Here is a 26379-nt window from a genome sequence, read left to right on the forward strand (position 1 = left end):
TATCAAAATTACATCACTTTTCATGGATCATATTTGTCAAATTAAAAAAATTATTTTAAGAAGGTTTAGAATCACTTTAAATAAATTTTAAAGTATTATGGTAATTTTGAAAAATCAATTATACTTAAATCTATTTTTTCAAAATAACTGATTCTACCATTCACTCCCAACCGCATCCTAAATCATTCAGGCACAAATTATTAAGACACTTGTGTTTTTAATATTTTTAAAATTGCACTCATTTGTTTTTTTTTGGTTTCTATCTTAAAACTTTGATAGTAATACATACATACAATCACACACAAGAAGGATTGGCTTCGGTACGTCCATTGGTACTGGAATGTCGCGAATTCACCGGATCTTTCCTTAAATGACTGATTTTCGGGATATATATCAATTACCATCGAGTTATGTTCACTTTGACAATATTTTTAGATTTTAAATTTTAAACGTTGAGGTGCATAACTACATTTAAAAATTAGAAAAATGATAAAGAATACATTACTAAATACCTCAAACAACTTTTTGTTAATTGATATTCAATTTTAAAATATGCTAACATATCCAAAAATATTAAATACAAGTATACAACTATATTTTTTTATTAATTTTGTTGCCATCAAATTTATATTTTTAGATTACTAACTAAACAAACCCTTATTAATACATCATCTTTGAAGTGAGGTCGGACTTTGTCCCACTGGACAACATTTTATTAGTACAGTAAAACCTCTCCCATATTGTTGGTGGGTAGCTTTTACTTTGGGCCTAAGCAATACATTGCATATGTTAATGTTGGACTTGATCCACAATAATAAAACCTTTAGGATTCATCGATTATCAAGTTTATTAACTAATAACTATTGTGTTATCGTCACCGAGCATAACTCAACAATAATTGACATAGATCTTCGATCAAGAGGTTGCAAATTCGATTTCTCATCCTCACATATTGTACTAAAAAAATTATTATGTTACAGTCAAAACGAGCATATATCTCTAAAACCAACAGACTGTGAATTCGATCTCTCATTCTATATATTAAACTCAATAAGCCCAAAGGCACAAATGTAATATAACAATTAAAAATTATTCATATATTAAATATAAAATTGAGAATTTAAAACATCAGATATGAAATTGAAAAATGGTACCTAAATTAGGGGTGAATTGTAAATTTAGCTCGACTTATATGTAATTTTTCAAACCACTCAAGAAGATGGCAGTTTTGATAATGATAAATGATTAAAATTAAATAAATGATAACTACGATTAGAAAAATGGTTAATAATGGTCCAATTTCTCAATATAGTAAGATAAAAGATTGATTTAATTCGATCACAATCACGAATGCCAATTTTACTATATAATATTTTCTCAAAAAAAAAAAAAAAACTTTACTATATGATATTCCATGTGTTAAATCAACCATGTCAATCCACGTGATAATTGGTTAGAAGGAGTTTTGTGGTTGATTATACCAATGCTGAATATTGATGGGTTCATCAATTAGTTAATAACATGTTAGTTGAGATTTGATTAATTAATTGATAGTTAATTAATTCTAAATAATTATTATTTAACTTCACATAGAGTTGCTTAATTTTGACTAGTGAATCCACACATAGATTTTTGTTTTTTAGCAGGTAGAGTTGGGGTTCAAATCCATTTTTTGGTCGAAAAATAAAATACATATCTTAATTATTACATATCATGACAATAATTATTAAATATATGACGAACTGTATGTGTCATGTTATATTAATTCTAATATATGTTCCTAGCTCGACAGTAAATGCAACTTATTATATTTAGATTATAAGTATAAATGATTCTCATGTTCATATTTGATATACTAAAAAATCAAATGAATTAATATGCACTAAATTGAACTGAAAATGAAACCAAATTCAACCTATACATGTCAAATTGATAAATTTAAATAAGCATATTAATTAAACGTCAACCAACTTTGAAGATTTACCAGTACTTAAATACTATAAGATTTAATATTTATTTTGATTTAATTAGGTTAAGTTCAAATAACAAATTTGACCCGTATCTAAAATAACTTGAATATTCGTGAGTACTTAACCATAACAAAGGTTAGTATTTAGTTTGATCTAGTCAAATTAAATTCAAATAAAATAATAAACCAAATATAATATCTAAAATAATTCGATGATGGACGACTACTTAAACACTTCCAAACTTAACACCGAGTATCTTATGATATTATCCGCTTTGGACATATCTCACGGCTTTGCTTTTGGTTCCACATAAAAGGTCTAATACATAATTATCCTTCCTTATATACTATGGATCATCCTTTTTCCCTAAACAACGTGGGACTTTGTTTGCAATCCTTACAAGTCCAACATTTTGCATTTGCATATAACATATATCGATAAGGGTTAAAATAATAGCTCTTAATCGTATTAAATAAATGATTATTTGAATATGGATTTTTAGCATAAAGATTTTACTGGCATATAAAACGTGGTATAAGGTGGTATTCTCCTAATCGTTAAAGATGTGGTAATTCATCTAATAAATTATTCTACCAAACATATTATCCTTCAGATGCAAGAATAGCAGCATGGACTACTACAACATTTTAATATTTAATTTGATATAATCAAGCTAAATTCAAATAAAAAATTCAACCAAAAAAAAATACAATTTCTAAAATAGCTTGAAAATATCACCATTTTGATTTAGGAAACTGATGCCGAATTTTCAGCGGCATACTAAAATTTTAAAATACTTAATTTCATAATTTTTTAAAGAGAAAATTATATTACAATTCGAGTCGACCGCCAATGTGCTAGAGCCTTATAAAGACAAAAGTCCCGCGAAAATGTTTTCATTAATTTATTTACTATTTTCATCGACAAAATAAACTATAAATATAATATACAGTATACTTCGATACAACCCTATACTATTAACTTCAAATTTCATAATTATCATTGAATTCTTCGACCTTGTTACTAATTTAATACGCAATATTTCTATACATTATATATTTTCCCATGGTTTATTTATGTCTATTTACGAACAGATCTAAACGAGAAAAAAAAAAAAGCAACTGATCAACAGCTGTTTTTCGTACTTTCCGAATTAAAAAAAAAAGAAAGCAACAAGCTTTCTCTCTCTGTCCCCCGGTGCTTAATGCGAAGAGGAGAGAGAGTGGGTAGTGGTAGAGTGCTTCCGGTTGTAGTTTATTGGACAGGTGATCGGCCAGGTAGGCTTCTGGGTCCCACAGAAGGGACGGGCAGGATCGTCGATGAGAATGATGAAGAGATGGGGTGGTGGAGAGATGTTGGTTATAATGGAGAGGGATGCAGGGGATTATTGGCAATAATAAGGTACAACGCAGACCATCATAAAAATGCAGGTGGTAGCAGATTGGTGTCGGATTACAGCTAGATCTAGCTTGGATTTCACTGTAGAGCTCCTTATTCTATGTTAACAGTCTGGGATGGCTGGCATGCCCCAATTCCATTGCCTTTTCATTATTTTAAAAATTAAATTATTAATAATTTATTGGAAATCTACATAGAGTTAAAAAAAAAATAAAATCGAAAACTAGATGCAAGATTTCCACCATTTCAATATTACTTTATAATCACATTATTAAATTTAGGGTTAAATACTTTGTTGTTACTGATCCATTATGCTTTAGTTTATTTTAATCATCCGATTTCTAAAATGCCTATATTTGTCTTTGCACTCCCAACTTTTGTTTGATTTTGTTTATGTATTTTTTAAAGGTTTGTTTTGGTTATTATAATTTTAAAAAGCCATCTCTTTTTGTCCATTTAATTCTACGTTTATCTTATTTTTTCCATCATAATCTTACTTCTTGAGATGTAACCATAAAATTATATTAAACAGCTTCTATTGTAATATGAAAAACATGTGTTAAAATTTTGTAAACATATACCAAAATTGACACTTTCGAAAAGTACATGGACCAAAATGATTAACTGAAGCTATAAAAGTTTAAATACAAGATCAAAATTGGACATTTTGAAAGTATCGAATTTAACAAAAACTAAAAATACAATGATCGAAATAGTATTTTAAACTTTAAATTTAATCACATTTGTTTTTTTTAGCGAAAATATCAATATATTTTGAAGAATCTCTTAAGATCTTCGTAGCTTCGGATGTTTTAGTTCGGTCAAACTTCACCAGTCATTTTTGTCCTCACAAATTGTTACGAGTTGACAATCTAAATATAGTTTAGTAGACAAGACACTAACTATTTTTGTTGAAGTTCGGTCTTTAATTCTCCACTCCACATTGTTATATTTGTTAACACAATAACACGTGAGGTGAGGATGAGGATTGAAACTTACAATATTTTGGTCCGAGATAGGTATCTTAATTAGTTTAGTTAAACTCAATTAGTTAGCAACACAATACAATTTTATTTATGTGGCAGTGAACTAATGTTTTATATTTGACCTATTATATTAGAGTTTTTTTAATATATTTTATTTAAAAGTTTTATGACGTGGAGTGGAAATTTGAATATCTAATATTTACAATAAATGTATAATGTCTCAACCAATAAAATTATGTTGAGACTATGGATTAGAATTTTACATTAAAATATAGAATGAGTGAAATTTTAATAGCCGATAGACGATTTTGGACAAACAAGCCATAAAAACTAAATAAAGACGTTAAAAATTAAAAGGAATAAATTTAAATGATGCTTAAACTATAAGAATAAAATTAAACATTTTAAAATGATAGAGCCTAAATTAGAACCGAGTTCCAAACTACAGTTTGTATTTATTTATTAATTATTTGTTAGTTGATACGGTATATTACAGTTGCATGTGGTGCGGCGCAGGAGAGACAAACTTGGTGTAACAAATCCAAAGCTCGGACACTAAAAAAAAAAGAATAATAATAATAATAATAATTAAAAAAAAAAAAACTGACAGGGGAGCAAGAGAGTGGACGACACGTTCCAATCATGGGAAACCTTGAGAGGGGAAGCCTTACAGTTTTCACGTACTAAAAATGCGTTAACACGTCATTTCACCATACGACAGCGATGCTTCTCCTTTCTTACGGGTCGGATCTTCCCCCACTCGCACCACCACGCGCGTGAGGGCTGATGGAAAGAGCTCCAATCACCTACACCGGCAGATTAAATCCCTTAAGTTACCCCTCCAATGGCAGGGCGACACGTGGATGGAAAAAGGAAGCTGAATATTTAAAAGCCAAGCGGCGTAGAGAGAGAAGTGGAGTGGGATGAATGTGCATCGCAGCAGATAAGAAAAAGGGGCTGAGCGTTTTGGGTTCACAATGGGTTTTATGCTCTCACTGAGGTTTCTCTTCCGTTTCTTCTACTTCTTGCAATAAATTACGGCTTCCGACTGAACTACTTCGCCGGAGGTGGAGGCGGCGGCGGAGGCGGAGGCGTTGTTTCTGTCTGTTTCTATCGCCGGTTGCACAGAGAGAGAGAGAGAGAGAGAGAGAGAGAGAGAGAGAGAGAGTGTGTGTGTTGAGGTTTTTTTCTGCGGATCTTAAATGGAGGATCGGGAGGAGGAGGAGAAGGCAGAAGAAGAGGTGCAAGGTTCCAGCCTGACGATGGAGAAAGTGGCGGCGGCTAAGAAGTTTATAGAGAACCATTACAGAGCTCAGATGAAGAACATTCAAGAGCGGAAGGAGAGGTAACTTCAATTTTCTTACCATGCGCTTCTTTGATTCTGAGGGAATGCAGGAACCGAGAATTGTTTGCACTGAACCGTTCGATTCATTCCTGAATTACATACAAGTTAATTAAACAAACCCTTTGTTTTACTGTAGCAATGTCGGCATGGGATTGAGATCTCATTGTTTGCCCTTGCACTTCACTTGCTGTGTTTGGTATCTTTGTAATTTTAATATGTTATTTATTGTATCTGACCTTTAACTAAATGATCCTAGCATTCTATTTCGTTTATTGAATTTGCCATTGTAATAGTAATGTAGTGTAGTGTAATGAAGAACCTATGCAGAGTTTAATTGTGCGGATTTCCATGCTTCCATAGCTCATATTTGTTTTCCGTTTTGTTAAGGCATTCCATTAGGACAAAATCTTATAAAATTTGAAAAATCTAAGCAAAGGAGAAAATTCTTTAGGTGCTCTCAATCTCTTTATGGAAAGAATGTAATGAGCGTCGGGAGATATGGCTTTCTCATGACCTTTAATCTTCAACATTTCAATGGTGCTTCTGTTATTTTGTTTTCTCGGTTTTTTTTCTTGCTGTCAGGACTGTTTCAATTTTGATATAATTTTGGACTTCTAGACTCAACTTTTTTAAAATGTATATTTTCATGGAAGACGATGGATGTTGGAACGTAAGTTAGCCTCCTCAGATGTTCCTAAGGATGAACAAATCAATCTTATCAAAGATTTAGAGCGGAAAGAAACCGAGTTTATGCGACTCAAAAGGCACAAGATTTGCGTGGATGATTTTGAGCTTTTAACCATCATTGGCAGGGGGGCTTTTGGTGAGGTTAGTCCATCATTTTTTCTCTTTATATAATTATTTACTTTTTCAATCAAAGAGCTCCATTAATATTTATATGATTCCATGGTTGTTATTTTTGGTTCAATAACAGGTTCGATTATGTCGTGAGAAGAAATCCGGTGATATATACGCGATGAAAAAGTTGAAAAAATCTGAAATGCTGATGAGAGGACAGGTAGAATGTGACTTCAAGCTCTCCTTATCAACTATTTACCTAAATAGAATTCACAATTTTTTTCCCATTCGCATGTCATTTGTCCAACTAATTTCGAGCAATCAGCATGTCACTGATATAGAATGAAAATTGATCCCTTGCATGCATTGCTTATTGGTGGTATTATCTGCTTAGAGATGATTTCATGGTGTAACAGTCTAGGTGTAAATTTCAAGGCAGTGTTGTTCGTTCATGTCACTGGGTGCAGCCATAATAAATGTGTTTATGGAAACTTATGGTGCATAGCCCTTTCACACCAAGTTGATGATCTTATCATGCCTAATCACTATTTCAATTTCTGACTTATGAATATTTATTTGAATCGAATAGCATCAATAATTATTAATGGATCAAGCTTTCTAGGACTGAAGAGCATACAAAAGTAAAGTTCTGCTGGATATTGACTTTGTAATGTCATGAACTATCTGTACCTATATCTTTTTACTGCATTAAACACTGGTACATGTCTGTCTCTATGTACCTTGGATTAGGTATTTGGTCTTTGACCCTAAATGCTTTCCTTTATAAATTATAAGTTCATAACAGTATCTCTTGTTGCTTTTCAGGTGGAACATGTTAGAGCAGAAAGGAACTTATTAGCAGAAGTTGCCAGCCATTGCATCGTGAAGCTTTATTACTCATTCCAGGATGCTGAGTATTTGTACTTGATCATGGAATATCTGCCAGGTGGAGATATGATGACTCTACTTATGAGGGAAGACACATTGACTGAAAACGTGGCAAAATTTTACATTGCACAAAGTGTTCTTGCAATTGAATCTATCCACAGGCACAACTATATTCACAGGTTCTAATTTTACTTTTGATTTCATGCTTTGTTTGACTAAGTACCAAAAGATGCGTGACCATTTGAATCTAATTATTATTTTTTTACTTTCATAGTAGAACTCAAGTTGTCTTAATAGCTTAAAATCACTGTAATCACAGGGATATTAAACCTGACAATCTTCTTCTGGACAAAAATGGTCACATGAAGCTTTCTGATTTTGGTCTCTGTAAGCCACTGGATTCTTTAACCCTATCCGCACTACATGAAAATAAAACCATGGATGATGAAAATTTGGCAGAACCAATGGATATTGACGATAATAGGAGTAGTTGGAAGAGTCCCAGTGAACAGCTACACCATTGGCAAATGAACCGGAGGAAGTTGGTATGCTAATTACCATCATGATTTGTACTGCATGCCACCTAAATTGCATTCAAATAATCTCAATAAGAATAATTACAAATTACAATATATTATAATCTGTATTTTTAGCTAAAGCTAACTAAGATGTGGAAATTGCCGATGTGCTGGTTAGAGTATAAATCATTTCAAAATTGGTCAAATTATTTTAGGCTGAAGATCCTAGTTATAATGTTGCTTAAGTTCTCTGTTAATGTTCCTACCTAGGATATAGTGCTAGACCAATATGCTACATTTGTAACTCAATTCAGCCTAAGGCTGGTGTGCGAAGGATATTCAACCTAGGATCATTTGATTGTGTCCCAAGGATTTTATTACTAAGTTAAACCCTTGGACACTTCACCAGATCAGTGGGATTTTTGATTGTGTCCCAAGGATTTTATTACTAAGTTAAACCCTTGGACACTTCACCAGATCAGTGGGATTTTTGAACCATCCCGCAGACTTTTGGCATCTCACTATTAGTTTCCCTTTTTATTTTTATGCTTGATTTAGTCCTTGTCTTTTGGCAGATAGATCTATTCCTGGGTTCTTCGATGAGAAAATCTTTTTTTTTTTTTTGAGAAAGAGAAAATCTGTTAGTTCAAATGGTAGACATGTATCATTCATTTTTAAAGACTTCTAGAGGGTAATAGGTCTTTTTGCGTTTGACTCATTGATTTTGAAATGACAACTCCATAATGACGTTGCACTTTTAGACTACTGCCATCTAATCTTATTCTCTAATAAGCCTAGGTGCGACTAGAGATGCCACAGACTCAAATGATGCAATGGCTAGTTTATATTTCGTATCAATTAAAATAGTTGTTAAAAAATGGCCTTCTGTAATTGTTCATACCTTTTTCTTCTTTCATTTGGACAGGCATTTTCAACAGTTGGAACACCGGATTATATAGCTCCAGAAGTATTACTTAAAAAAGGATATGGGATGGAGTGCGACTGGTAAGTTTTGTGGCCTATTTTGTTAGAAATTATTAATTTGATCTCATAGAAAATATTATTATTCCATTTCCAAAATTGATGCATACTAAATCTCTATGGTATTTATTTATGTTGCATCAATATAAACAATTTTTTTGATTAACGACTTACACAGCTTTGCTTGATCACTGTTAACTATTTTATGGATTTGTTTTTTATCCTCTCTCAGGCTGCGTATTTTTTTGTTGTTGATCTTTTTTATAAGATAAGTTAAATTTTATTTATATTTAAATTTTTATAAGATGTAATTTTTTGTTGATAAACTAACAAGGTACTTTTTTCTGCTCAATGTGATAGCCAAATGGCAGTGTTTAATAATTCTTTTATCAACAATGAAAATATACTGTATGGAAAGAAAAAAGAGAATGATATCTAGTTGATGGAAACGAAGCATTCTAAACGCGTATTGAAATCATTCACTGTTTGAACCTCATGAAAAATGAAGTTAGAAGAACGGGAAGAGAACTAGAAAAGTATTGAGTATCCTGCCTGATTCTTCACTTTTTGAATGAGATATTCCTGTTGAAATTTACTTATCAATAAGTACAACATACCTGTATTCATGTCCTCGTTATTCTGTTAACTGAATTTCACTCAGGTGGTCCCTCGGTGCTATTATGTATGAGATGCTCGTAGGTTACCCTCCATTTTACTCTGATGATCCAATCACCACATGCAGAAAGGTAAAATGTGCTTTTATATTGTAAAGTTCTACTCCCATCCCATTAGTTCAAAGCTTCAATATCCATTTTTTAATATCTTTTTAGGTAAAATGATTGAACCTATTACCTTTGCAAAAAAAAAAAAAAAATGATTGAACCTCTTTTTCCTGTACATTTACTACATTTCTAGAAATTGATGGAAATTTTGTCCATAAGTGGAACACTAATAGCCAACTAATCGAGCAATTACTGTCAGATTGTTCATTGGAAAAATCATTTGAAGTTTCCAGAAGATGCAAAGTTGACAAATGAAGCAAAGGACCTCATTTGTAGGTTGCTTTGTGATGTTGAGCATAGACTTGGTACTGGAGGAGCATACCAAATTAGAGTAAGTTTCAATTTGTTAGAACAAGTAAGCATGTACAGGTAATATTTTCTCAAGTCCTGCAACTTATAGGAAGAGGAACATGCTGTTTGTTTCAGGCTCATCCCTGGTTCAAAGATGTCGTCTGGGATAGACTTTATGAAGTGGATGCAGCTTTTAAGCCTGAAGTCAATGGAGAGCTTGATACCCAGAACTTTATGAAGTTTGACGAAGTATTTTCTACGTACCTTTATTCTTCACCTACACATAACACACCTGCATGTGTATGTACTTATGATTCTTTTTTTTTTTTTTTTTTTTACATTTTTAATATTCTCTACTCTTATGTAAAGTCTACAACTAACACACTCTTTATTATGATCCTTCCCTTGGCACTCACTGAAGATCTCAAGCCTTTTTGTTCTCTTACAATTATTTTTCTTTGTGTATATTTCCAAAGAAATTTATCCACGTAATACATGCATATCGTTGAACTCTGATTTATGTCAAGCAGTAAGAACACGTCAGTTAACAACTCTAGCATTGCAACATGTGCTGATGCATTTGTGTCAACTAACAACACCTTTATAAGTCGTTCTAATAATTGATTTTTTGGACAATGGTTTTAGCTGGATCCACCGATACCAGGAAAACGTGGCTCAGGACCATCACGGAAGGTTTGTCACATTGCATTTTCTTCTTTTGGTGACAAATGATTATGAATGTGACAGGATCTTTCCTACAGAAAACCCTCGTCAAATTAATACATTATCATACTCGAGCATAGGATTATTCTTATGCAGGTTACTTTTAGTATGTAGGTTTGAACTATGATTTCTTTGTTGTAGATGCTATTGACTCCCAAAGATCTCAGCTTTGTCGGGTATACATACAAGAACTTCGATGCTGTCAAAGGACTTCATGGATTACATGGTAATGCTTTTGCCTTGATCAGTATTGTTCGAAGTTATATTTAAATAAGTGATTTAACCAGGTACAAGAAAACAGCAAAGTCGGCCCCATGCTATAAGGGGCCTAGCAGGCCCATTGAAGTGCATACCAGTTTATTTATTTTAAAGAAATTAGATTTAGATGTATGTAGTCTAACAGCCTATATTTTTTAAAAGTCCCTTAAAAGACCCTCGTTTCTTTCAAGTCTCACCAGCTCATTAATCATAATACTATATATGACACTTATTACTTTAAGGCATGCAAGGACTCGAACTTGGCTATATATGACACTTATTATAAGGTCATATACATGCATCATCCCCTCGTTAATCTAATAAAGGTCCAATCTCACATTCAAGTGGCGTGTCTGGTAATCATTTTAAAAATCAAAGCATCCTTAATCTGCACAATCTTATTTTCAGGATTCATGATCATTATACAAGTCAAGTTTCGAGATTTGCGATCATTTTAACAAATATTTCCACTTATCTCTATTTATTTTCTTTTTCTTGTATAAGGTACCTGATATCGAAATTTAGTGATGATTAAAAAAACTGGTCAGTTTTATGTGTCCGTTCATATGAACTTCGATGTAGGAAGGATGAAAATAGTTGGGTGGTACTTGGTAGCTTCCACCATCCTCTTTCAAGGTTGTACTTAGCAAAAGGCGATGATCTGAGCATATTTTTGTGTACTCACAGTTGCCCCCTTTGTTTATTATTGTTATCCTCTTTGAGGCAGATCTTTGACCAAACTTCTTTCAACTCAAACATTGCAGATTCTCAAAAATTGTCAATGAAACAGCCTTCAATTGACGTATTAAGTAATGGATCTTATCCTTCATATCCTTAACACCTTTCTTCTTTCTCATTTGAAGTTGTATTTTTATTTTATTTTATGGGTTGATGTTCAAGAGCTGATGTCTGCAGATGGCACTGCGGGAGACTACACAGCCGAACTAATAGCGAACGAGGAAGTGCAGATGGTAGCAGTATCAGGAGATCCCATGCTGCCATAATAGATGGTAAAATGAAAGGCGAGCTGATGTGCATATCTTTTCGTTTTCCCGCTAATTTTGGGCATTTATGGTGTATGCTACCATTCAATTACAGTTTACAATACATAAATGGATATATAAGCAAAGGAAACAACAATGCCTGAAGAGTTTCTAATCATGGGAGACCAGCTAAGCAATGAGCACATGGTGAAAGGTGAGTAGGGTTTTGTGCATTATATTATAATGTAACTTAGAGCAGAGTCATGAAACTTTGTCCTAGCTGCCCAGGTTGGCAATGTTGGAACTTTGCCTTCTCTAGTGGCAGTTCTTTTTGGTCAAAGTTTTTTTTTTTTTACATATATATATATATTTTGCTTTTATCAATGGCTTATTATATCAAGGAACTGGATAGCCATTACAAAACTATTATTACGATTATGTGTGATGAGGTTATGTGGAAACAAACATATATTTTAGTTGTGAAATTTTTTATGTTGTATATTATATTTTTGGCGGATAGGTGAAATGGAGGATAGATGATGAGGTCCACTTTTTATATTCTTTTGTTTCCTTTTTCCTTTGACGAGCATGGAATTTTCTTTCTTCCTTTGTTGGTGTTTGGGATTATTGATTTTTTTTTTTTTTTTTCATTTTTGGTCTAAGTGATGCACTGTTGCCTAACCTAATAAAGGTCATGATTTGTAAGGTCATGGATTCAGATCATGGTGGTCACTTACATAGGATTTAATATCCTACGACCAAACATTGTAAGGTTAGGAGTTATCTTGTGAGATTAACCTTGGTACGTGCAAGCTGGCGTGAACCCTCATGGATATAAAAAAAAATTTAATTCCTGTCTAATTTCTTATCTAGCCATCAAGGTCTAATTCCAAAGGAATTTGACTGGAAGCATACAATGTGAGCAAGACAAGAAAATATCTTAGCATAGGATAGGAAGAGAAGATATTTTGCTAAACGTTATACTGTTAATAGGAACTTAAGAAAATGCCTTATGTTTTGTTGGTTTCATAGATTCTTGATGAACAGCGTGAAGCTGTTTAGTGTGTGAACAGAATCCACTATTTTTATTGAAATTTTGGTCAATGGATTATTATTGTTATTATCGTAGAATACGACCAGAGTACAGAGATCTTCAATTAAGTTGCTGAATTATAGACTTTTAACATTCCATAATAAGAAGGTTTGACTTTCATCTAAATAATTGTAGCAAGAAAAGTTGAAGATTCTTGACTATTACCATCGGAATGACAACAAATATTTGAATCCGTGAGTTGCTTTGTTCCTAAATTGTAGAATTGAGCAAAATTTTTGTGCTTCTTGATGCAATACACACTTTTTGAACCCAACACAATGCTCGCAAACTGGTGCAGCCATGAACTTTGCCACACAAAAATAGTTCACTATCCAACGATAAATGATGATTTAAACAACAAATTTAGTCATTGAATCTATATTCAACATTTAATAAAGACTAATTAAAAATATAACCTGAAATAGAAGCGATGCAGCTAAAAGGAAGCATGACTTTATTTAAAACCGTTATAGGTACATCCGAACTCGAGATGAAATACAAGTGATGTCTGGACTTCATTCATCTCACAGAAACAAACGTTTACCATCACAGTAAGCTTATTTTTAAACATGCTTCACACAGTGCCAAAGTGAGAAACAGAATCGACCTAGTATCGCCTATGGGCTAGCTCTCTTATGGCTTCCCGAAGAACTTGCTCATTCCGAACGCTCTGAACCCATCTTGCATTGATGTGAATGCGCTCGATGCTCTGCTTCAGAGTTCTGACCATTGACGGCTTACCACGGGTTGCAAAGAACTCCTCGACTTCCTTAGCTTTGTCATACGAGGCAAACTGAAATGGCAAGGTGAAATAATAAAGGATAGGTTGGGAGAAAGAGAAACTAATGAATGCGCGTGATGGAGAAAGAAGAGAGCTGTACAAACCGGGGAGACTGTGGCACTAACAAAGCGTCCAATCAAAAACCCAGAGTCGTAGGTTTTGGCGATTTCTTCCCACTTACCCTGCATTCACGTTATCTCATTATAATAGTTCTCCAGAAAACATGCTACCGTATAAACTAGTTTATCTATTTTGGTAACGTTTCTAATTTTTGTTTCTTGTTTCTCATTTTCAATTTTTTTAGAAACATTTTCTGTTCCACGTTTCACCTTTTTAAAAAATGTTTCTAAAATTGTGTAAATATTTTCATATGCAACCGTTACTTCTATTTTTTTTATGTTTTAAAGTTCTTGAGAACAAGAAAGAAGAAAGGATTACTAAACATGTTTCTATTTTTTTTTCAATTGAAAAAAAAAGAAACAAGAAACAGTAATGTTACTAAACGAGTTCTAAAATGATAGAGACATGAACTCCTGTAAATAAGACATGATCAAGAATATATTGTGCACATTTCCCCCTCAAAAGGAAACTTCGGGATATGCTACTGAGATGAATAATATTTGCAAGAACAGTAGCAATCAGACCATATTATATCGTGCTCCCTAATGGAAGGTTAGAGTATACCACCTTAAGCCACGTCCAAGCTGTTTCACGTGCTTGCCAACTAACACCAAGTCCAAAAACGGCATCTTGACTACGAACCTAAAAAAATTGGAAACAAAGTCAGAATTTTGAGTATTGCATGCAAAAGATTGACATTGATGGGTTCTGAGTATACGAAGAAAGTAGACTACCTCAGATGACAACAAAAAGTTGAGAACTTCAAGGATGATGTTAGGATCTGGACAAGATGCCAAAGAACCTAAAAAAGAAACAAAAGTATCACATGAATACTGCAAACAAGGACACTCGTTACTTGACCAAAAAATAAAAAAAGACGTGTGATTACTTAAAATGCGTGTTTTCTCCTGGCTCAGATCGGTCTCCCTATAAATTCTTAGGAGGGATTCATAACCAGTTCTGTTTGAAGCATTGACTGTCTGCATTACAGCTACATATGCTGCCTGAAACATTAGCAAAAAAAGAACATAAGCCAACAAAGAACCTAGGATGCTTGCTTGTGCCAAATGATGTACCTTCAGCGTACCTTTCTAATGTCAGGTGGGAGGACTGGCGTACTTCTGTTATCTAAGAATGCATGGAATCGCCTATTTGCTTCTTTTATTGTCGGCTCGTGACCGAACGCAGCAAGAGCAATCAAAAGTTCTCCTCTCAACATTGCATCTAGATGGCTTTCCCCTGGCTTGGGATCCCAGCCAAGTTTTCTACAAATAAAATTGCATGTATAAATAAAATAACAAAAAGATTGCGAGATAATTTACCTTGAACATAACTTTTATATAGTTAGTATTTGTACACATTTGGCACAGAGATGCTTGTTAAGATATTCGATATCTTATGGATATGGTTGCTATAGTTCGAAATCATAACTTCAATAAATCTAAATAGTACACGTTACCATTTTGACTAGAAGGCCAATGGTTTATGATAAATACAATATTTTTTAATATCGCTAAATTACAATGTTTCCAACAAAGTTACAGTGGCCAATAATTTGGGAGATTAGGCAAAGTCGCCTACCCAGTCGTTATGTTTAATGGCTCCCAATTGATAATATCTTCACGTTTTTATTCATTTAAAAAAAAACAAAAAAGTAGAACAAATTCACAATCTCCAAGCTACCTAGTGGGTTTAGCTAGATTTATAAAATGAGACTCCTCATACAAACACAAGGAATTGGCAGAAACAGAGGATCATGCAAAACATTTCACTGTGACAATCTTATTCAACAGTCAATCCTATGCTTGGAGATAAAACCTAAGACAATTTGTATATACTAAGACTCCATGTGACAATCTTATTCAGTAGTGAATCCTATGCTCAGAGATAAAACCTAAGACAATTTGTATATACTAAGACTACCAAGCATAGACCAGGAGACATGCAAGACGTATAAACACAAGGAATTGGCAGAAACAGAGTATCGTGCATACATTTCACTATGGAAATCTTATTGAGTAGTGCCCAAAAATAAAACCTAAGACAATTTTTATATTCTGAGACTCCCACGCATAGACCAGAAGACATGCCTCCCCTCCCAAGTCGCTACACAAAATTTGTTTGCTTACAAGAAACCACATAATTAAATATATATAACTACAAGTACCACACTGCCATATTATAAATGGGCCACTATATTATGTTTGAACACCGAAAAGTAATACACACATCTCCTACGACAAAACAACTGTAAAATAATATTCATCATAATTAATGACAACCATACTTGGGCTCTTCAAACATATCATTTTAATCATGGCCCACAAATCCTACATAGGCAATTATAAAGATTAAAGATTGAAAAGAACGCTAATGTTCACATGAAATATCTTACTCTGCTGCAAATTGGAAAATGTTCGTGAAAAACTGTTTGATGTCGTCCAGTAACTCAGGAACTGCATCAGCCACTATTCTTTCAAGTTTATAGCTTATCTGTAAAAGAGCAGCCAAGAATAAGCTCTCTAGCATGATTGTAAAAACTGCAGGAGGAAAAACGGAGTCTAGGTGAAAACATTACACCCATCAGATTAGATAGCACAGTATAGTCAAGTTCCTCTCTGTAAGCACCCATCAAGGTAAGCAAAGAGGTAAGTGATTGCTCGCAAGCCATAGAAAGAGCAAATGCATCATCCAAAATACCTGTTGAAAAAATAATCTTAGCTACTCCTTTTTTGTTAGCAACAAAACGAGCAAGCTAAAATGTTAGTTACCAAATCTGTCCGTTGCAGTCAATTTATTTTTCTCTGTTGCATTTCTAAGCTTAGCTGCAAGATCCTCGTCATACTTCACCCGGTAAAAACCAGCCTGATCCACATTAAGCTTTATCCAATCACAATATTTATCATTTCCACCACCGCATTTACCCATGGAACAACCAAGGAACTCCTTGATGTCAACAGATTGTGTCTTTGTTTGCAGCAGAAAATTCTTGTGCACATCATAGGAGCCACAGCACAATGTTATAGGAACGATCCACTGCCCCTCTCCAGAGGAACCACTCAACAAAAATCTTGACTGCCAACAACAATATCCATGAGACCATGATTATAACCCTCAAGAGCTAATCTCAAAATGAAATGAAAACTTTCAAATGTTAAAACTTAAACCCAACCATAGCAATTTATAAATTAATTTGATCAAATGACAGAAAGCAACACAATGAGACCTGGTCAAACACCAATTTATCATCTTTCACTTTGACAGTGACAACAGGATATCCTTGTTGCTTAGTCCAGGAACTCATTAGCTTGTTCACAGGTTCACCGGATCCCTCTTCAAGTGCAGCCCACAAGTCTTCAGTCTTTGCATTTGAGCAACTGTGCCTTTTTATGTACGAAGCAAGTGATTTCTGATCACATCAAACAACCCACTTGAACGAGTTGGATTAGAAGGCAGAGAATGATTCAATTTTTTAGACAAGGAATAGAAGCACTAAACAACCTGAAAACACTCGGCACCAAGATAGCTTTGTAACATTCTAATAACAGATGCACCTTTTCTATAGCTAATTGCGTCAAATATTTCATCAACCTCACAGGCATGATTTATCTCAACCTGAAAAAGAGAGATGATTCTTTAACTTGAACAAGAAACAATAAGATTGGCCATTCCTTAAAACAGCCTGAATACAAAAGAAAGGAGATAATGGAGAAGAAATGCCTGCCCATTTACCTCAATAGGATGTGATTCAGCAAGCCCATCCAAGGTGAGACCATGATTTGATTCTTCAAGAAACTGATTCCATACTTTCCACTCTGGAAACAAGCTATCAGTAGCTAAATAACTCACCTAAACAAGGGAGATAAAATGAAGATCAATTATAAGCATTTCCTCCGTCAACTGGTTCCAAATCAAGGCAAGTTGATTGAAAGTGGGATACCCATGTTGCAAATCCCTCATTCAGCCACAAATGTGTCCACCACTCCATAGTTACAAGGTTGCCAAACCATTGGTGTGCAAGTTCATGAGCCACAACAGTTGCCACCTTAACATTGGGAAAATAGAAAATAAAATTCAGGTGACTACAGACTGCAACATTCCAATTCAAATTCAGAATGTAAAATAATAATAATAATAAAAGTGAAAAAAGTTTGGATATGCAGATCACCCTCTGCTTGTTAGCAGCTGCTGAGTGTTGATCATCATAGAGCAAAGCAGTCTCTCGGTAGGTAACTAAACCATAGTTTTCCATGGCCCCAGCAGCAAAGTCCGGAATTGCAACCATGTCAAGTTTTGGCAGAGAGTACGGCACAGCAAAATATCTGCAGAAATTGCACCATTGTTTATGTAGTCTAATAGATAAAGAAAGTGCCTCCATTAGAACAGAATGAAAAAATACTGTGTGAATGAACATACTCCTTGTACAGTTCAAGAGTCTTAACAGCAACATGTAATGCAAATTTTCCTTGATTTGCCTTCCCAACTTGACAGTATACACGAACTTTGACCCCTGCTAGAACATAAATTCATGCTATTATTAACAGTCCTCACAGTATATATAAGAAACTCTCTTATATGATTTTACCATCAGCAGTGTGATCTTCCAAATAATCAAATAAACCAACAACAATGGCCACTAAATATGTGGACATAATTGGCGATTCTTGATATGAAACCGTCTTTAGATGTCCATTCACTTTTTCTTCCATAACTGGCATGTTGGAAAGTGCTATTAGTTCAGATGGTACATCCAACGTGATCTTGAATGTGGCCTGTTTGTTAAGAATGAACGGATGAAAACAATAACTAAGCAGGAGCTTCAATTGAGGAGAAATAAGCCAAAGATTTAAACACCAATCCAGCCTCTCAAGTCTCAATTAGTCTCAATAATTTATTGCATTATACATTTTTCAAATAAGAATTAATAAGAGGAACATAAATTATTTGGTTGACATAATTTTGTTTTTAGTCATTGGTTACTAGTCCTAAAGTTGGTCTCCCTTAACTTTCTCCCACTAACTTGTTGAGAGGCCATTTGTGTTTTTCTTGCTGGCTACTTTAGAAGATAAAAGGAAGGAAGGTTGGTTTATTGGCTCTGAAAAGATTCTGCTTGCTTGGTTAGCTTGGCTCTTATACTACTGAAAACGAAGGATAGCAAGGAAGAGAGCAGGAGATTGTAAAATGAGTCTCTGAAAAAAATCCTTGGATCAGGGGCCTTTAAAATAGGCTGCAAGTACAACTAGAAATGAATAGGCACTAACCTAATAAGAGAAAGTTAAGGGAGACTAACCTTAGAACTAGTAACCACCAACTAACACTAAAGATTAGGAACTTCATTGAAAAAAATCAAACACGTTTGACACTTTTAACCGACTTGATACCCAAAGCAAGAAATCCTTCCAAAATAAGGTTAACAACGTAGACTAAATATAATACTTTATAAAAAATGAGGAACTATATTATAACTATTGAAAACTTATGGACCATAATGGAAACTGGATCAAAATTAAAGTGACTAAAAATCAGTTATACTTCTGTGTGTAGCTTTCAAGTATGGTGATGGAAATAGTCCCTTCGAGGTTTACTTAGTGGATGAACTAATGCACCTTTAGTTTTTTATAGAGAGAGATGGAAAGAGAGATGCTAACACCTTACAAGCAGGTTCATCCCAGCAAGGGAAGCAACGTCTAGCATCAACTGGTTCAAACTGTGTAACAGCCATGTTCTTCTTCTCACCATTATGCTCATAAGTGCTGGGCGACAGAGGAAAATCCATGTCATTCAAGTTGAAAAAGAAGCACAAATAATCACCATTCTGTTGCCAAGAAATTGAGGCAACGGAAGAAATGAAATTACTGATAATTTTTCCATACACATTTGGAGGATTGAAGCACTCTGATGCAACTCCCAGCAAGCTAATGGTCTATTGCAAATTTGCAAAAGTACCACCACATAGGGAATAATTTGAAAATACAATAAAATCCTAAACAGTTCCATATTCTTCAAGTTTAATATATATATATATTTTAAATATAGGACTTAATTTACCTAAAATTTTGATAAAAATTAGGATTTCCAAAACCTTCCTTCATCCTATGAAAAGTTGATCGGACGTTTTAATATAAATACCTTCCCTTCTGTTCTCCTTCTATTTGGGCTAGCTTTATGATCACTATATTCAAAACTCTTGAGGACTTACAGGGATAAGAAATAAACCCACGATTTTGTCAGATTCTTATGAACCATAAATTGTCTCATTTCTTGAACCTTCACATTCGTCAAAATTAATAAGGCTGTGTAGGTCTTGCTTTTATATGATTTCTTATGAGTTTAGAAAGAACAGTTAGAAATAATAATTTATTGAGAAAACCAATAAAGTAATGCCTTCGCCATTAAGACATTTCCCGGCTACCTCAAGTTATCTTTTCTAATCCATACAGTCTCGACATTTTTATCCCAACAAATTTTTCTGTTATGTTTTCCATTCATAAAACTCAAAGCCTCACATGAAAAATAATTACCTTCTATAGAATCCTTTCATTTTATCATTCAAGATTCCTTCGAAGTCAATACTCAATGTTCCTGTCCCAATCGGTAGCGTCTCTGCAAACTCCAAAACCAAAATTTGGTTCTCTTCACACGCTTGAATACTTGAAGGCTGGAACACCTGCCCCAGCAATTGTACGTCAAAGCAGTTTCAGAAACACTTTCCAAAAAATTTCAGATAAAATAGCAAATGCATAAATAAATATATAAAAAGCTTTCCTATTCTCATAGGAAACACACAACTGCTGGAACCTGTCGAGAGAAAAAAAATATAAAACTCCTATTCTCACAGTTTTCAGTCGACAAAGAAAAGCATAAAACTAGTCCTACGAGATCCTAAAAGTCATAATCCAGTCACCGGCTGAGACATCATCACGGATACCAGTCCCGAAATACGCAAACAAAACAATAATCATCATCGGGCATCGTGAAACTTCAAATAAGTAAAACAATCACAGCAGGAGTTCAGACTCGATCATGAATTCCGAAATCAAACATCGTAAAAATCCATTTGATCTCAAGAGCTGAAAATGAACAAGAAAGTTATAGAAACAAATCTAGTGGAATCGAAAACACGTCCCCTCCGCTCTTCCACTCTTTCTTGCAATCTTCCGCATCCAAGAACGCCCCCGATACCGAGTCTCAAATGAAAAACAGAGAGTAACTCAATACCTTGGGGGATTTTCGGTTGGTGAAGGAGACAGAACGATCAACGACGCGGAGGTCGGCGGCATTGAGTACTAGAAAGCGAGTATCAGAGACGATATCGATATCGATCGCAACAGAGCCAGAGAATTTACAGAGGCAGAGGTCTGGTTTAAGCCTGATTTCATATCGTTTCGGAACGGCGAATTTCGGAAGCCGAGGTTGATCTCTGAATTGCTCCATCAGTGAAAGATCTGCAAAATTGGAACTGAAATCCAAGCTCGAGGAAGCTCAAGAGATATGAAGATGTTAATAACTTATAATGTATGAGCTCGCTGGAAATCGCTGCTTCTGGGCGCTGCAGATATGTTCAAAACGCATCGTTTCGATGTGTCCCTTCGCCTGACGTCCATCTGGACTTTTTTCAAGAAAATAATAATTAAAAAGGAATAACATTTCTTACGTCATTATAGTTTTCATCGATGGCTTTAGCATGAAGTTAACTTTACCCTTAAAATTTCAACATTCTCGAATATATTCTTTTCTTTTTCCTTTTTTTTCCTAATATATTCGTGGAATATAGTCACATAAGTCTTTAACTGGTTAATTAAAGGTTTCAAATTATTCTTCAACTTTTAATTATTTGAATTTATTTTGAAGGTCTGTATTACAATTATATTAACAATATATAAATAAAATTTGAATCTTTCTGTCAATCTTTTCAATTGTATATTAACGATGTAATCTATTTTTAAAAGTTATATTTTTCTCTAAACATAGTTATTTTTGTAAAAGAATATAGCAGGACATTTATAGAACAGAGATTGGAACCCCCTCTTTAGGTTATAAGATTAAGATCAAGTCACTACTCAATATAAAAAAAAATAGCCGATTACAATTTTTAAACAAAGGTTAGTTATCAATGTTGGGCCGGTTAGAAAAACAAAAATATCTAAATTGAATTAAAAGACACTAAATTATTTATTTAAATATGTTTATCTCCGACTAAAAGTCGTGAGTTCGATTCTCAATGTAGTAAAAAAAATCAAATAAATATAAGGCCAATAATCCTATATTTAGAAGAGAGGCCTTAAAAGATTAAAAATAATAATAATAATAATAAATCCGAACAGTCACGCGCTAAAACACTCGTCAAATCTAAACGGCATTCCTCCATCCAAATCGCCTGCTCTTGCTCCTACTTCAAACATCTAAAATATAAATGCTAAAAGCTCAAAAATAAATAAAAAAAATTAAACTGACCAATTTCTTAGAAGCACGAAGATACAAGAATAAACTTATCAACTCTTGAATCAAAATTTATAGAAAAATATACCAAAAAGATCAAAAGTTCGAATCTCTGCTCCTACTTATCATTGAACTAAAAAAGAATAAAGCACAACAACTTATACAGATAGACATTTATATTACAATCATATTGTTTGAAATTTAGTGCAAACAAATCATCATCGAATTACCTACAAAGTTTTGGTAAAATGGTCTGTTAAGAAGAGGGCACCTCATGGCGCCAACAATCTGACGCAAACACCTCTACTCTGCACTAATATAAGTACTTTAATCAGCTCTTGCACCAGAATAGCAAAAGCTTTATTATCACTGCATCCATAGGCGAATAATGAAGTCTCTTAGAAAACTATGGATCACATGGCTTCACCATATCAATTTTTATAGGAAGAAATTAAATCCAAGCTTAGAAAAGTCGCACCTTGTTCCTATGCCTTGATGATTGGAGCTTTGTTTGGATCATTTCTTCTTGAATAGGAAATGGGTAACCATCCATTCTTCCCCATTGTTGTACCCAAATAATTCAGCTACTGCAATGAAAAATGTTCTCCAATAAACAGTCCACTTCACAGCTGAATCCTTTCCATAAGTTGTTTCCATGATCGGTTTTATTAAAGCTATATTCTCGTCCATTCTTTTGAGCCACTCTTCACTGCAACAGGATGTGTTCAGTAGTGTATTTTAGTTTTATCACTTCTAAAATATAAAAGCAAATCTGGCATGGAGACTTCAAAGTTTAGTTTAGAAGATAGTTTGTTCTCTAAATGTATGTTCTATATAATTGTTTTTTTTTCTTTTAAGAATGGGGAGTAAGGCTTTGCTCCCCTATTACCCAGTTGCCCCCGCCTCAAGGCCCGAACCCGGAAAACATTAAAGGTTTCTAGTATTAAACTCACTAGAAGATTCAAACTTAAGACATCTAAGTCAGTATGATCAAGAGATCCAAACCCTTGCCAACTGGGTTGTCTCTTAGGGGTTGCATGTTCTATATAATTGTAGAACTGAGAGAATCGTTCACTTTACCTTGTTTGAGAATAGTGCTTACCATTCATGAGCCAATGGTCTACAATTGATACGTCATCCTGCACGGTAGTTATGATGCAATAATACTCAATATTAATAGCAAAAATGAGTATAAGTTCTTAAGTAGATGATCTAAGTACACCCTTTTACACCCTTACCTGATTAAGTTACGAACTTACGTAGTTATGATTTATGGACTTAGTACCGCAGTACAAGTGTGTTCAAATGAGAGACATCTACATTAACTACACTAATCATAAAAGAGATTTCATTTCATTTGGTGCAACTAAACGCACAATCTCTCTAGTCTCGACTTTTACCTGATATTTTTGACCACTTCATATTTGGCACATGGCATACGTGTTTTTCTAACCTTTTCATTTATTTTCTTACCATCCTATTTGTAAAGTTTCAACCTAAGTTATGTGTTTCTGCTACAACTATCCTAAATTAGAAACAGTTTAAAGCAAATGCAAATATATAGGGAAGGGCGAGTCTTATCTCAGTTATCACCTGGAAATAGAGAAGTAAATTTGCAGAAGGCATTGTACCACCTTCGAAGAAATATCTAGTAATCCAATCATCTTCATTTATATTCTGAATAATGAAGCCACAAAATAGTTAGCAATACGTAATATTGACTGTTTATCAAGATGTAACTACATGCAATGTGAGCAGTATTGAACCAAACCAATAATGTAGTAATGGTCCTAGCCATGAAGAAAATCAAAGGATGGAAACCTCATATGTATAAAAATCTGAATCAAGCATACCTCAAAGTGATAGGCAAAAACTTTATGGCAAAAATGATGAACAAAGAGGAGACTATCCTGTTTCATCCATCCTGATATTTTTTTGAGAAGATCCTTGTAGTTCTTCATATGCTGCTCGAGTAAAAATAAGTAAGGTTCTTTACATGTCACAATGTGGATAAGAAAATGGAACTACGTCTGGAAATTAGTGACCTCAAACATTTCAATGGAAAATATTCGATCATATTCTGCTTCCATTTCAAATGTGCTGATGTCTGCAACTATGATGTTGACATTATGCAGTTGAAGATCCCTGAAACCTCAAATCAATAAACAACTTTGGTCATTTCTGCAACATCTAGTATGGAAAAGAAAATCCAAAAGATGCCAACCCCAACTTCGTTTCGAGTAATTAACAAATCTGAAAGCAAATTCAAGGTATGTAAAACAAAGCTAATAATTTACTAAAAAAAACATAGCTAATTACCGGGACTGCTCCTCGATGTAATCTTTCTGCGTGGCTGAATTGCAAATTCCGGTTACCCTGCAATTCTTATAATTTTGGGCAATGTACAATGAGAGCGACCCCCAGCCACATCCAACATCAAGAACAGTGTGACCATCCTTCAGTTGTGACCTTTCACAGTACATTTGTAGCATTGCCTCCTCAGCGTCCTCCAAGGTACTTGACTTGTCATTGAAATAGCAACAACTGCAACAATAGATCATGTAAGGGTCTAGTGAACCGTTCCAACCAAGAGAACTTAAAGCTCATTTGATCATGTAAAAAGTATATGAATCTCTTTTTCTTTCATCGTGACTTCGCTTCTTGCTTGGAATGACCTGCAAATCTCTATAGTATGCTTGAAATTATTTTCAATTGGAAACCCAATCTTTCAATGAGAAAATTCCCTGCTCTACTGTAAAGGCAGCTTACAAAAGAGGAAAAAGAAAACCTGACCTAACAAAACAAAAGAGCGCTCTTTCAATGACATCCATAATGCTGAGAGCCCGAAATCTCTGTTAACTTGTACAGAAAGTTTGACTTCTCAAATCACATCAATACTGTTTTATCCCGCTTATATACATAACTATAAAATCATATGTTGTATCGATCTATGAAAGATCTACTACGATATAACACACAAATAATTAATTCGAATTTTGCGTCTGCCTATTTAGGGCTTCTTAGCACATATGCATACAAAATCAGTGGCATGAGTAGTTAGTTTCTATCGATTGGAAATGATTTCAAATAATTTAAGTACCTGTACTTGAGATGCTTCCCCAAAACCAAATTGAAGAAGGAGGTCGGCAGTTCGTAATGTTGGGCTTTTGGCTGATCAGTCTTGATTGCTATGGGCATTTCCCTCAAAGCTGCAGAAAGAAGAACAAAATTAATTGCTGTGTAGATAAGATCAGGTTCGGTGTTCTCTCAATTTCCATTAGAGGAAGAATCAGAGAAACGGGTCAACGTCGATCTCCTACTTCGATAATTTACAGAGAGAGAGAGAGGAAGATGAGGAGTTACTTACAATGAACAAAGTGGAGCAAATCGGAGAGTTGGAGTTGGGAGGAAGGCTTGTAGCCGGAGCGGAGACGAGCGGCGAGTAACAGTCGAGTGAACCTTCTGACGACGGCGTCCGGCAACAAATTCCGTTCAAGTGAAGCCAAAGCCAGACGCACGGTGACATCGTACGGCAACTGCATTAGCTCCGCCATCTTTGTGCGGCTCAATTCAAATTATCCGCAAAGTCGTAGTTTTTTTTTTCTTTTTTTTCCCCTTTCTTTCTTCTTTTATTTTATTTTCTTTCGGTGCCGCAATTTACAATTTGAACCTGCCTGTGCCATTTGAGGTTAGTCCTCTCTCTCAGTCTCATCTATTTATTACGCTTTTAATTCAATTTTCTCTTTCTTCTATTAATTTCTTAATATTTTCTTTTAGAAAAAAATAATTTCCGCTTGTTATTTAATTTTTCTCATTCAAACATTAAAAATTTTGACAATTCATTAATTTTTAAAAAATAATTTTTTTTTTACATTTCCATTTCTATCTCTCAGTATGTGAGTATAAAATAGGTCCTCGCTGAGATTTAAACATTTTGCTTCAATCATTTTTCTCCTCCATCCATAATTCTTCTAGCAAAAAATACTTCAATACTTCACTCATATTGCGTTGTTGGTCATGCTTAA

At 34.2% G+C, this 26379-nt stretch overlaps 3 protein-coding genes across 5 annotated transcripts; 1 reads left to right on the forward strand and 2 right to left on the reverse strand.

The window, feature by feature from the left end:
* The first annotated feature begins 5264 nt into the window (after positions 1 to 5264).
* Positions 5265 to 12479, forward strand: LOC111009927 (AGC (cAMP-dependent, cGMP-dependent and protein kinase C) kinase family protein). The gene is made up of 14 exons (XM_088119494.1): positions 5265 to 5699; positions 6353 to 6527; positions 6634 to 6717; positions 7323 to 7564; positions 7705 to 7930; positions 8829 to 8908; positions 9546 to 9630; positions 9866 to 9997; positions 10093 to 10206; positions 10603 to 10650; positions 10822 to 10906; positions 11703 to 11747; positions 11854 to 11948; positions 12037 to 12479. Exons 1-13 carry the CDS (start codon positions 5557 to 5559, stop codon positions 11940 to 11942), a joined length of 1548 nt encoding a protein of 515 aa, XP_087975620.1. The 5' UTR covers positions 5265 to 5556; the 3' UTR covers positions 11943 to 11948; positions 12037 to 12479.
* Positions 12480 to 13445: 966 nt separating this feature from the next.
* On the reverse strand, positions 13446 to 21427 carry APM1 (aminopeptidase M1). The gene is made up of 19 exons (XM_022302838.2): positions 21134 to 21427; positions 20437 to 20582; positions 19566 to 19668; positions 18501 to 18687; positions 18332 to 18425; positions 18084 to 18237; positions 17856 to 17960; positions 17648 to 17764; positions 17417 to 17530; positions 17142 to 17324; positions 16687 to 16990; positions 16494 to 16615; positions 16311 to 16408; positions 15003 to 15180; positions 14805 to 14919; positions 14650 to 14717; positions 14483 to 14557; positions 13900 to 13977; positions 13446 to 13807 (listed from the first exon to the last, which is right to left on the reverse strand). Exons 1-19 carry the CDS (start codon positions 21347 to 21349, stop codon positions 13622 to 13624), a joined length of 2643 nt encoding a protein of 880 aa, XP_022158530.1. The 5' UTR covers positions 21350 to 21427; the 3' UTR covers positions 13446 to 13621.
* Positions 21428 to 22452: 1025 nt separating this feature from the next.
* Positions 22453 to 26023, reverse strand: LOC111010387 (S-adenosyl-L-methionine-dependent methyltransferases superfamily protein). 3 transcript variants are annotated; one of them, XM_088119495.1, is made up of 9 exons: positions 25722 to 26021; positions 25455 to 25563; positions 24674 to 24898; positions 24400 to 24499; positions 24208 to 24318; positions 23948 to 24031; positions 23435 to 23493; positions 22833 to 23063; positions 22453 to 22662 (listed from the first exon to the last, which is right to left on the reverse strand). In XM_088119495.1, the coding sequence occupies exons 1-8, from the start codon at positions 25906 to 25908 to the stop codon at positions 22871 to 22873; spliced, it is 1068 nt and encodes a 355-aa protein (XP_087975621.1). In that variant the 5' UTR covers positions 25909 to 26021; the 3' UTR covers positions 22453 to 22662; positions 22833 to 22870. The 3 variants fall into 3 exon arrangements, with proteins under 3 accessions (XP_087975621.1, XP_022139467.1, XP_022139475.1); XM_022283775.2 differs by having other exon boundaries at positions 22453 to 22723; positions 25722 to 26020; XM_022283783.2 differs by lacking the exon at positions 22453 to 22662 and having other exon boundaries at positions 22847 to 23063; positions 23457 to 23493; positions 25722 to 26023.
* Between the last annotated feature and the right edge of the window lie 356 nt (positions 26024 to 26379).

Source organism: Momordica charantia (assembly GCF_013281855.1).
Source record: "Momordica charantia cultivar OHB3-1 chromosome 11 unlocalized genomic scaffold, Mcharantia_2.0 BLBB01000011.1, whole genome shotgun sequence".
Lineage (NCBI taxonomy): Eukaryota > Viridiplantae > Streptophyta > Magnoliopsida > Cucurbitales > Cucurbitaceae > Momordica > Momordica charantia.

Coding starts and splice junctions, on each gene's coding strand:
- LOC111009927 (XM_088119494.1), top strand. CDS start 5,557: ATGGAGGATCGGGAGGAGGAGGAGAAGGCAGAAGAAGAGGTGCAAGGT. Junction 7,565..7,704: donor AGGCACAACTATATTCACAG/GTTCTAATTTTA, acceptor CTGTAATCACAG/GGATATTAAACCTGACAATC. Junction 8,909..9,545: donor TATGGGATGGAGTGCGACTG/GTAAGTTTTGTG, acceptor AATTTCACTCAG/GTGGTCCCTCGGTGCTATTA.
- APM1 (XM_022302838.2), bottom strand. CDS start 21,349: ATGGAGCAATTCAGAGATCAACCTCGGCTTCCGAAATTCGCCGTTCCG. Junction 16,991..17,141: donor ATAAATTGGTGTTTGACCAG/GTCTCATTGTGT, acceptor TGTTGTTGGCAG/TCAAGATTTTTGTTGAGTGG. Junction 14,718..14,804: donor GGAGAAAACACGCATTTTAA/GTAATCACACGT, acceptor TTTCTTTTTTAG/GTTCTTTGGCATCTTGTCCA.
- LOC111010387 (XM_088119495.1), bottom strand. CDS start 25,908: ATGGCGGAGCTAATGCAGTTGCCGTACGATGTCACCGTGCGTCTGGCT. Junction 24,899..25,454: donor GGGAAGCATCTCAAGTACAG/GTACTTAAATTA, acceptor CTATTGTTGCAG/TTGTTGCTATTTCAATGACA. Junction 24,319..24,399: donor TTTCCATTGAAATGTTTGAG/GTCACTAATTTC, acceptor TTACTCGAGCAG/CATATGAAGAACTACAAGGA.